The following is an 11,699-nucleotide window of genomic DNA, read 5'->3' on the forward strand; positions in this document are numbered from 1 at the left end:
CACCACCCTGGAAGGAGGCAGCTGTTGGGTCCTCACAGGCCTGTGGAGACGGTCCACATGGGAGGCCCATCACCCCTGCCAGAAGGCACTTCCATGGCATTGGACTTCCTTTGAGATGAACTGTCCTAGAGCTGTTGCCCCTCCCACCTTGAGTTTTGGATGATTTTGAGGTGACTCGTTCCCTGGGCCACTCACCCACATACCACATGGGTCATCCCTGTTCTTGTCTGAAGGCCCTGGTGGGTGGCCGGGCCACAAGTCAGCAAGCAGATCACTCCATTCCTTCAAGAGGAAGTTCTTCCCCAGACCTCATTCTGCTGGATCCAGGCAGAGGGCAGGGGAGCAGATGGAGAAGAGGGCGGGAGGCCTCGTTTGCCCCAGGTCTCCATCATTGAGGAAACATGGTGGGGCCCTGGTCCCCTGTGGTCCTGGTGTGGGCACAGCCAGTGGGAAGCTAGGTGAGTGGGAGGGGGTAGCTCCTGTGGGAATGGCCATTTCTCTGGCAATTCCCTAAAGTTTTGTACCTTTCCATGCATTTATTCCTATGAATCCTGTCATTTTATTACGGGCTATAACAGCCATGACATTCAGAGCACAGATAGGAGGTAAAGGGAACTTCCTCACCAAGCCGTTTAGCCTTGGAGATCAACATTGTCATTTGTACACTCTTCTGTGTTCTGTCTGTTACTTCATAGTAGGTGGATTTTTTGGCCCTGAACATTAGAAACACAAGTAGACTGTGAGTTGGGAGCAGAGGGTACAGGCCTCCCTGCCTGCACCACGCTCCCCTGTTTCAGGCCTGGCTCCTTCCCCAGCATCCTCTGTGGGCTGACCAGCCAGGCCCCTCCAGCTTGTAAAGGTGGGCGCTGGTCTGGACTGAGGTTGTTTTGATTTGGAGGTGTGGTCATCATTGTGCATGGAACTCGCTGCCCTGGGGCTCCAGGCCCTATGTCTCCTTGGGGTGTTTTGTACACGAGGAGCTGTAGGTTCATGTCCAGAGGAAGCTGGGATGCCGTGTTCCCACAGCCTTTGCCGTGGGCCCAGTGAGGCCAGGCACGTAGCGGCAGGAAGTAGAGGCTTGTTTTCCTCCAGACGTGCATGTGATCCAGGGGCAAGGTTGGGGGGTCGGCAGGGCTCAGATGCATCATGAAGAGGCTCCTTGCCACGCCGTCCGCATGGCGGTGCCAGTGTTCTTGCTTTTGCATCAGGGCCCTTGGCTGTGAGGATGAGGAGGACTGCGAGCTTTGGATGCTCAGCTGTGTGAGAAATCACACAGACCAGCTCATGACCTGAGCCTCCTCCCGGAAAACACTTTGGTGTTGGTGAGAATTCAAGTGACACACTTACCCATAGGATGCTTGGGATGAGGGTTCTGTCCCTGTCCTTCCTGCTGCCAGCCCAGTACCTTAGACAGGCGACTTCACTTCCCTGGATGCCCCCCAGCTAGCTGCTTCCTGAGATTCAGATGAGATCAAAGTGTCAGGTTTCTGTGGCAGTGACATCATCGCCCGCCAGAGAGGAGGCCCCGCAGGGCGGCCGGCCTGTTGGGAATGTAGCAGGGGCTGACTTGGACTGTGTCTTCATGGCCGGAAGTGTGGGGACCACTGAGGCAGGGGCTGCCTGGGCCTCTTCTTGTGGGGGTTGGTGAAGTCACTAAGCGGCTGGCGGTGCACTTAGATGGCAGCTAGGTGAGTTAGCAGTAGGGCCATCACAAGCTTACTGTGACCTTTCCCTGTGACACTTGGTAGGTTTGCACTCGTTTGTGCCTTAATCTGGTCACTCTCCTCACCATAGTTTATGAACCACGCCTCTGGGCCGGGTCAGCAGCAACCAAGGGACATGACCTCCAGGATGATTGCCTGCAGAACTGCTGCCCTTTGGGAGGACCATAGTTGAGCAAAAGTCCCCAGAGGGCAGTGTCCTGGGTGCCTATAGTCAGGGCCAGAGGGTTTCCTTTGGTGACAGAGCTTGTGGAAGGTTTGGTGCATCACCTACTGCGTTTGTCAGGAGACTCCCCCCAACCCCCAAGGCATGAGGCTGGGCAAAGATGGCCTTGTCCCCACCCTCCCCTCGGCCCTCCTTGGTGTCAGGACCAAACAGGTTTTTGGGGGGGGTGGGTTTTCAGGGGTGACAGACTGTGTAGAACTCCCTGCAGATAGGCACAGTATTGCTCTGTGACTGCTGCTCTGGGGGTGGCGAGAACCGGCAGCCAGAGCTGGTGGCCTGTGTCTGGGAGCAGAGTCATCTAGAAATCAGACTTGTGTGCTTAGAACCTGCATGAAACAGGAGCTGCTGGGGGTCTGTGGGTGCTCTCTTTTTCAGTTTGTGGCATTTTCAAAGTGTATAAATTTTTAAATTTCATTGTGGAATTTCAGCTTCAAAAGCGTTCCTGTTCCCTTGGGCCAGAACTCTTTCAGTTGAGAGTTTGGATGACTCAGATTTGTGCCACCATAGTAGCAGTGATCTGGTGGGTGGGGTGGGAGCCAATCACCGGCCCTGGGACCTGGCCTCCAGCCTACTGGGCTTTCTCCAGGGGCTCGCCATGCCCGGGCTCAAGGCCTCCTCCGCCCTCCTCGGCTGTCTCTGGAGGAGCCCGCAGCTGTCTCTGTGTTCCTTACGTGTTTTCCTTCTTTCCTTTTCAGAATATCGACATCACCAACTTCAGCAGCAGCTGGAATGATGGGCTAGCCTTCTGCGCTCTGCTGCACACATACCTTCCTGCTCACATTCCCTACCAGGAGCTGAACAGCCAGGATAAGGTAAGGCCACGAACGGGCCCAGCTCCCAGCATTCACACCCCAGTGGCCTGCCTCAGGCGACGGCCATCCCAGGCAGCTGCCGGTCCTCCTAGGGTGACAGCATTTAGGGTCGGGGCTTGGTGAGGTGTGCTGCTGCAGGCCCGAGTGGTCCGGGTAGCACCACCCACACATGCCAGGCCAGTGTCCTCCACATCCATCCAGGACCAGCCAATGGCACAGCCCCTGCCCAGAAGGGCGCTGGGAAGGTACCCAGACCCAAGCCTCCCTCTCCCCACCACCAGCTCCTCCTGCCCTTCAGACGACGTTCAGAGATCCCTTGGGAGGGAACGATTTCATAAGTGTTTCTTACTAGCTTCTAGGGTGTCCAGGCAGCTTAGGGCGAATGTGCGAGAAGTGCCCCTTCTCTGTAGAGAGGAAAGAACAAATGAGGGAGTGTCACTCCACAGCTGGCCATGAGAAGGGCAGGAGGGCCCTGTGGGGAGGTGGTCAGCATGTGGCGGGCACAGGGTGCATGCAGGCTGGGGCTTGGGCCAGTGCTGGGCGGAGACGTGTGTCTATCTGTACCAGGCCACCCTTCCCCGGCCCACCTCATCCATGCACTCACGGGGTTTCTTTTCCAGAGAAGGAACTTCACCCTGGCCTTCCAGGCAGCTGAGAGCGTCGGCATCAAATCCACACTGGTGAGCCCGCGTCCCCAGGAGGTGTGACAGACAGGGAGAGCTCCCTCATGAAGAGAGACCTTAGGAGGCTACTGGGTGGGGTGCAGATGGTCACCCCAGGGCCCTTCACATCAAGCACCCCCAGGAAGTGCCCTTAGTTGGGGGGGGTCAGAGGCACATTTTGGCAGGTCTGCCTGCCTGTGTCAGAGCAGAGGGAGGGCAGGCAGGGCCCCGGGACACCTCTCAAGGGCACCACCCTGAGGCTGCACTTGTGCAGGAAAGGAGCCGGAGGAAGCTGGGATTGGGTTGCCCTTAGGCCTGTGCCCAGCAGCTGTAATAGCTCAGGACAGACATGCTTCTGTTCTCCTGCGTCATCACCAAGTCTGACTTTCTGGGAGAAATACTGCATCCAAATGCAAAGCCAGACTTTCCACACCCAGGGACACATGAAGTAAACAGTATGTGGGGTTGCATGGCTCGGGGCTCCACAGAGTGAAGGAACCCCACAGGCCCAGGTCAGGGATGCCCAGGGCCACCTCCCACCCCAGGGTGCCCATCTCCCTGCCTTATAACAAGCGGTAACTATGAAGAAGTATTTGTACTCATCTTTACTCTGCAGACATGTTCATGGTGTTCGTGTTGAGTCCCATAAACGTGGTTTTGAATTGGTTTTGAATTCATAGAAATACGTGTTTTTGAGGAGCTTCTATTCAATTGTATGTAGAAGTTAGTCATTGAAATATTTTCCATTATTGGACATTTCATATCACATGTAAACTTCTAATACATAAAAAGCAGGCAGTGTCCATCTCCCCCGCTCCACCCCCACCCCATTGAGATTCTTCTACTGAGCGCGCATATATTCTTTTTCTCCACCCTGCTGGCTCTTGTGGCCCATTCATGTCCTACACCCATGGGACTCCTGGGGGCAGTGCCCTTCAGTCCTAGATGTTGCTCAGGGACCGGGGGTCTCTTGTGGGGGCCTCCTGGGTACACCTCACAGCCCAGAGCTCCCTATTCACTTTCCCGAAGCATCAGCTGACATCTCCCAGACCATGTCATGCAGGATATGAGAGTGGGGTGTCCTGGCTATCAGGGGTCCGTCCACCCACCATGGTGTAGGTGTGGGTTTGGGAGCCTTGGCCCACAGGCTATCCCAGGCGGTGCCTGGTGAGAAGAACTCTCAAAGGTGACACGGGAGAGACAGGTGGGGAGGACACCCCCAGAGAAGACGGGCCCATTCCAGCCTGGGGCTGTGGTGGGTGCAGGGATAGCCTGAGCAGGTGGACAACTCGGGAAGATGCTGATGCTTGGTAGGGATGGAGCCAGAGTCTTGCCCTCTGACCTGCGTGATCAGGCTCAGGCAAAAGTCCTGTGAGGGAGGCCCTGCCCAGCCCAGAGCCACAGATCCAGCGATGCTGTGGCCGGGAGGCATCCCGGGCTCTGACCAGCCTTTTCCTCTTCTGGCAGGACATTAACGAGATGGTGCGGACAGAGCGGCCGGACTGGCAGAACGTGATGCTGTATGTGACAGCCATCTACAAGTACTTCGAAACCTGAGCCCAGAGGCCCCGCCATCGCCTGGGGCCCCAGGGCCATTGCTCCAGCCTGCGAGCTTTCAGCTACTCTACAGCTGCGCCGCAGCGTGTGCGCCTCACCCCCGAGGGAGGACTCGGCCTGTGTGGCCCTCGCTCAGGCTGGGCTCCTGTCCAGCCAGGGCTCCGCACACACACTGACTTGCTGAAGAGAGCTGTGTCACCGCTGCGGGTGGGAGAAGGGGCCTCATGCATGGGCAGCTCACCAGGTCACGGAAGCGTTCGCACTTAGAACAGGTCCCTGCCTCCCACCCATGTGACAGGGCGTCCTGGCCAGCAAGCAGAGACCCATGCTCCCCGCCCTCCCGCTCTGCTACTGTGCTCATGCGGAGACTGGTCAGGGCTGTCCTCTACTCCAGGGCTTGGAAACCCAGTGCCAACCTTAGGCTTCTGGACAATGGAATTTTTCATAAGGAGTTCTTTAGTTAAAATGTTTTTTCTTATGAGCAATATTAGGGGGAAATAGCTCCTGTTCTTTTAGCACCAAAGTTAAATTGTTTTAGCATAGCGATAAAACACAAAATCTGGATGTGAGGTGATAAAAGCCAGGAGCGATGTCAGAAAAAAACAGGAGATGAAGCTGAACAGGGGAGAGGCCGGGGTCGATTTCAGCCACAGTCACTTGGCCTTGGCCCTTCCAGGCAGGGTGGAAGAAAGTGCCTTAGCTCGCCCTTTGGGGCAGGGGCTTTGGGACGGAGCCCACCTCTCCCATGTGCCTGTTGCAGCCACCGGCGCTGGAACCATGTCCAGACCTGCTGCTTACAGAGCACAAAGTAGCAGGAGGAGGAGCTGCCATCCCAGAGGCAGAAGCAGGGTGTGAGGAAGGGCTCTGCGCTTGAGCAGGTGCTTCCAGGCCAGCCCAGAGCAGAGCCACCTGGGAAGCACCCGATTTCAGCTGCAGAAGGAGCAACCCAGCAAGCAGCACGCAGCCTGAGCTCACGGGAGACCCCAGTGAACTGGACACCTGTCCCGGCCCCTCTGCCATGCCTCAGTCCTTGCATCTGTGGCTCCGTTGACGGGTACCCTGTGCTGTCAGCTGAGTGGCTGTCAGAGGAGGAGCATTGCTTTTCAGTGACTCTCCACTCGGCTTTTCTCTCTCATCTGCCCTTGCGGCCTGGGCGCCTGTCTGGACCCTGTGTGCCTGACCTGCAGTCACGTTCTTGTCTCTTGACATGGGTGGGGGTCCTCTTTTGTCTAGTGGAGACTCCCCTGGGTCTGCATCCGCACTGCTGCCCCTTCCAGGTACAGTGAGTCCACCCTGGCAGCCCTTGCTGCAGGGCAGGTGGATGTTGCCGGCATTCTCTGGAGGAAGGTGGCCACTGCCAGTGGCGTGGGCCCTGGGGTCGGTGACAGGGCGGAGAGTGGCCTTGTGGAGGGCCTCCTGGGAGCCCAGCCCCTCTCTCTGACAAGAGGCCATGCAGCTGGGCTGCCCACGATTTTCACGTGGATCCACAGTTGAGAGGATTCCAGAAGCATGACTTCTCACTTGTAACACTGTCAGCTTTAAGGGGAGATCTGGATGGTCACACATGTACCTGGAAGTGCTGGGGTGCTGTTGGTCCAGTGGCAGGTGCTGAGAAGCCTCCAGGGAGTCGTGCTGCCTCCTCCCGTCAAGCACAAGCTTTATAGCAAAAGGACTGGTGTTGTTTTCTCCACCATGGGCTTCTGCAGATGCTTCTGATGATACTTTTTAATATTGTTCTATTAAATATTCTTGAATGTATTAAAACTGTTGGAACGCATCAGGCTCGGGCTTTTCGGGCTCCTGTGAACAGAACCCTCACCGCCTCGGGGACTGACTGTGGCAGGGAGGGCACCTGATCTGGAGCTTATGGGCCAGGAGATAGTGGGGGGACCTGAGTGGGAGGCATCTGGGACGGCTATGGTCTGGGCAGCCCTGTCACCATGAAGGTCCTGTGATGGGCACCAGAGCCCCAGAAGTACCGCCTGAGCTGTCCCCGAAAACAGAAGTCCCTGTGTCCCCCACTTGTAGCCCAGACACATGCTGCTCTGGGTGGAGGAGGGTGCCTTGAGGTTTCCTGGGTTTTTTTAGAAATATATCTTTTTGGAGATAATTTTCAGAATATATAAAATTATAGAGAAACAAAAAAAAAAATCAGTAATTATATCACACAGGCAACCAACCAGTGGAGCTTTTCTTTCGTGCATCTCATGTAGAATAGTAATGACTCCTCAGAGCACAGCCAGGCAGGCACTGTGTCTCGTCACGTTGCACATGTCACGTGTCACATGCAGAGGCCCATGGCATCCAGTGTTGTGTGCACTGGGTGACCTTGCTGCCCCTCCCGGGCCTGCAGCCCCCTCCAGCCAGGCTCAGGGTTTCCCCCCAGTACTGGGTCCACGCCTGGGGAAGGAGTTGGTGTGTGCTCTGAGGCTGGGGTGCAGACCAAGTGCTCCCTCCTGGGCTGCAGTAGAGGCCACTGCCATGGCCAGAGAGGCTGCTATGGCCAGCAAAGGGGAGCCCATCCAACACCTCAGGCAGCAGGGGCAGCCCTGGCTGTCCTGGCTGCTGTCCCTCAGTTGCGGGGGCCCCGTCCCCAAGACCACCCCCCACCCTCCACCTGCTGTGCCAGCTGCGGCAGGAGCAGAGCAGCTGCCCATCTTCCAGAGGCTCTTTGGGGCGACTGGAGACCTGGCCCCTTGGTGTCACCCCAGGGCCCCACTCCCCTCCTGGCATGGTGCTCCTGCCACCCGGGCTGGCCAAACTGTCTGAGGCTGTCCCTTTACTGGATGACAGGAACAAACATCAGGGCTTTTACTCTTGCTCACAGGCCCTGTGCTCTGGGTCAGGTGGGTGAGGTGTGGGCTCTGGTCAGGCTCTGGGGTGCTGGGAGAGCACTGGCTAGAGCACCCACCCAGGTGCAGGAGGTGAGGTGGGCACACAGGAAGACAAGGCTCCACCTCCCTGAGCCCAGCCCAACCCCCTGGCTAGGAGCACTTGGGGGAGCAGGCCGGGTGTGGAGGGAGGGTCAGGAGTGGAGGGTGAGCAGGCATGGCCTGCTGTCTGCCACCTGACCTGTGCCAGGCCCAGAGCAGAGGCATGGGCGGGCCAGGAGACTCTGGGTGATGGTGTCTGCATTTCCAGGGCTCCAGGCAGGGAGACACCATGATGTCTGGAAGCCTGGAGCTCAGAGCCAGAGCTGGGGAGGGGCTCAGGATGATACCTCACCAGCACCCCATCAGGCAGGAAGCAGGGACACCCAGGTCTCTCCAGTCTGCCAGCAGCACTCTACCACCTCTGTAGCACGGTGACCCCAGGGTCTCTTCAGACCTGATCTTAAACTGGGTGGTGCTGGGCTGCGGGAAGAGTGGGGAGGAAGACTTTGAAGTTCTGGCAGCTGCTGCTGTGCTGGCGCCTGGGTCTAGGCTTCAGGCCGTTGTTCTCTTGACGAGCCTCCACAGCCCAGGACAAGGCTCCCCTCCCACCTGGCTCTGGTTTCCATATCCACACTGACGCGCCCAGGTCAGCTCAGAGACACAGGATTCCCAGCGGTGCTGCCCTTTGACTCCAGGAGCATCTTCCCAGGGCTGGACTCGAAGATGGGGTGGTCCTGCAGCTGCCCAGCTTCAGGCACCCAGGGAGCAGCCTTGTGTGCTTCTGCTTTGGGGGCCTTAGTCTGGGCATGAACTGGAGTTCCGTGAGGTCCCTCTACTTCCTTAATTCCAGAGTCCCCCATCTGTCTTTTTTTTTAGGGCCGCACCCTCGGCATGTGGTAGTTCCCAGGCTAGAGGTCCAATCAGAGCTGTTGCTGCCAGTCTACACCACAGCCACGGCAACACCAGATCCTTAACCCACTGAGCAAGGCCAGCAGAGCCCCTCATTTGGAGGAGGAGTCGGCAAGTACCTCAGGGTGGCCTGGCTGCCCCCAGGGACGCTGGGCCCTTCGTCCTGGGTCAGGCGTGCTTTCTCCCTGATGCGGCCCAGCTGGCCCCAGAGAAACAATCAGGGGCCAGAGGCCACCAGGTGCATCCTGGACAGGAACAAAACGCGGGTGGGAGTGGGTTGGGGGGCAGGAATCTGAGAACGGAATTCTGGAGCAGGAGAGCCCAGCTGGCCCCACTGCCGGGCCTGGGGAGCCGGGGCTGGACGGAAGGAAGGGTGGGCACCCACAGCCTTCACGGCCTGGATTGGGGCTGGGCAGGGAAACCAAGGCCCAGAGGTAGGAGACGGGACACCCACCACCCTCAGTGCTCCCCCAGCCCCAGTCTGACACCTGGGGAGTGCCCGCAAGGCCAAGAGCACGGACCTGGCAAGACAGTGGGGTGGAGGGGTGTCACTGGGGGAGACAGACCGTGAACAGCCCTCCTGTGTACCTGCTTCCTGTCATGGGCTGTCCCTGGGCAATGGCTTCATTGGAGACTTTAAGACACATGGCAACTCGCACAGGACGCTTCCCGCCTTAAGCTGCAGTAGGGGAAGGCTGGGGACTTTGCTGCCTCAAGAGCAGGTGGGTTCCAGGGCCTAGGGAGCTGGCTCAAGGGCTGAAAGCAAGCTAGGCCCTACTGACCACCCTAGGCCTGGGGTACTCACCACAGAGGGTGCTCTCTGAGGGCCAGGTGCAGAAACCAAGCTTTCAGCCCCTGGGCACTGGGTGTGGCCCGGCCACACATGGGGAGTTCTACAAGGGAAGGCCCCAGAATGGAAACTGCATGGAAGAGCCTCATAGCAGCCCACGCTGGAGACTAGAGTGACCCCAGCATTTGCTGAGTGTTGGTCTCTGCCCAATGAACCACCTGTAGTCCTGTCTGGGCCCCAGGTGACTCTCAAGAGGAGCTGTTCCTTTTTGTCTTTTTATTTTTATTTTATTTTATTTTATTTTATTATTTTAGGGCCACACCCACAGCACATGGAGTTTCCCAGGCTAGGGGTCCAATCAGAGCTACACCTCCCGACCTACACCACAACTCGGGATCTGAGCCTTGTCGGTGACCTACACCACAGCTAACCCACTGAGCAAGGCCAGGAATCGAACCTGTGTCATCATGGATGCTAGTGAGATTCGTCTCTGAGCCACGGTGGGAACTCCGAGAGGAGTTGTTCCTTGTGTGTTTGAGTGAGGCCTTGAGTGGATATGGGCCCCAGGTGTGGGCAGGAGGTTTTTGTCTCAGCTGTAGGAGTTTGCCCCCTGCAATGCCCGGAGAGCAGGTAAGGGAACCCAGAGCCTGGGGGAGGCTCCCCTGGTGGGCATTGCTTCCCCAGGTCCCTCGGATTCTGACTGGTGGCACAGCTCATGAGGTGACAGAGCAGAAAGACAACAGTCTCGTTTTACAGGTGAGGCAGCAGGTCCCTTAGGGCGGGCAGGAAAGCCACAGGCCAGGGCATCCCCCGGGGTGTTCCCAGGGGCAGTGGCCCACCTAGAGGGGGAGTTCCTTCACTAAGCCACAGGAAGGGGGGCGCCTTCGTGAGTGCGGGAGGACAGGACAGCACAGCCTGCTGGGGCCAGTAGGTGGCTTGGATCCAGTGAATGGGGGTAAGGGGTCTGCAGGCCAAGTGGGGGGTTGGAAAGGCAGCCAGGGACAGGGGACTTCCCAATTTGAACATTCTCATGTGCCTTGTCCCATGAAGTCTCGGGTTTTCCTTGAGTTATGTCAGGGTCCTGAACAGGGGCAGAGTGGGTGCAGGGACACTGAACATCGGGAAACGGGGAGCAGGGGACCCAGCTGGCTGGAGGGAGTGAGCAGGGGAGGCTGCCAGGCACTGGAGGCTGGGTCCTGGCAAGTGAGGGGCATCTCCTAGGGCTCTGCATCTGAGGCTGGAGCAGCTGGCTGAGTGCCTGTGGAGGCTCTCTCTTCCCACTGGCCCTCCCAGCCTGCAGGGCTGCTGCACAGCCCTGCTCCCCCCATGTGTGACCCTGCTGGTCCCAGGAGATTTGAGAATGCAAGGTTCCTGTGAGCCCTTAGCTACCAGCACCCCTGGCCTCTGAACAATTGTCCTGCTGAGCACAGAACTGGGGTTACTCCCGATTCAAGGGTGGAAGAGGGGCCCCTCCTGCGGCTGTGCTGAGGTCCAATCCATGTGAGGTCCTTCCCAATCTGGAATCCACAACGTGGATCTGGGGGACGGGGCCTGAGATTCCAGGATGGTCTGTGATGCGGGCTGGGAAGGCGGAGGGCCTGACCAGGCCCCAGAGCTGGGGAGGTCTCAGAGGGGTCACTGGAAGTTGAGGCCGGCTTCCCAGAAGCATCCTGTGAACCGAGGCACCGGCACACGCAACCCACCAGATTCAGGAAGGGAGGACAAGGCTGGGGCTCTATGGCAGGCATGTCCCTTCGGGCCCTTGTAAGGATACTGAACTTTCTCCTTCGGGAACTGGGGATCCATGAAAAAATCTGAGGAGGCGCGGTCACAGGGCGCTTCCCAGGATGACGTCGGGGCCCGGCCCGCCCCGCTCCCAGGATGTGCTCCGGAAGGATCCCAGCGGCGAGGGCAGCCCTGGGGGCTTCTTGGAGAGGAGGGAGCGGGGGGCCTGGGCCCCTGGGCGAGGACTCGTCGGAAGGGAGGGGCGTGGCGCGGGTGGAGGTGGCCGGAGAAGGGCGCGGAGGGCGTCCGCGGGGCTGGCGGGCCGGTCGTCCTGGCGCCCTCGGGCCTCGGTTTCCCCGCGCGGCGGGGCGGGGCGAGTCGAGGGCCGCGCAAGCCTGGAAGTCGCCTGCAGGGGGCGGCCGCG

At 58.6% G+C, this 11,699-nt stretch overlaps 1 protein-coding gene across 4 annotated transcripts in view; it reads left to right on the forward strand.

Annotated features, from left to right (window-relative positions):
* SPECC1L (sperm antigen with calponin homology and coiled-coil domains 1 like) overlaps nucleotides 1-6,755 on the forward strand; it is a 132,167-nt gene extending 125,412 nt beyond the window's left edge. For all 4 annotated transcript variants that reach the window (XM_047762462.1, XM_047762461.1, XM_047762460.1 and 1 more), the window contains 3 exons: nucleotides 2,643-2,759; nucleotides 3,380-3,439; nucleotides 4,889-6,755. In XM_047762462.1, coding sequence (XP_047618418.1) covers nucleotides 2,643-2,759; nucleotides 3,380-3,439; nucleotides 4,889-4,978 — 267 coding nt within the window. In that variant the 3' untranslated portion in view covers nucleotides 4,979-6,755. The remainder of the gene's footprint in view (nucleotides 1-2,642; nucleotides 2,760-3,379; nucleotides 3,440-4,888) is intronic.
* The last annotated feature ends 4,944 nt before the right edge of the window (nucleotides 6,756-11,699 follow it).

Source organism: Phacochoerus africanus, chromosome 15, assembly GCF_016906955.1.
Source record: "Phacochoerus africanus isolate WHEZ1 chromosome 15, ROS_Pafr_v1, whole genome shotgun sequence".
NCBI lineage: Eukaryota > Metazoa > Chordata > Mammalia > Artiodactyla > Suidae > Phacochoerus > Phacochoerus africanus.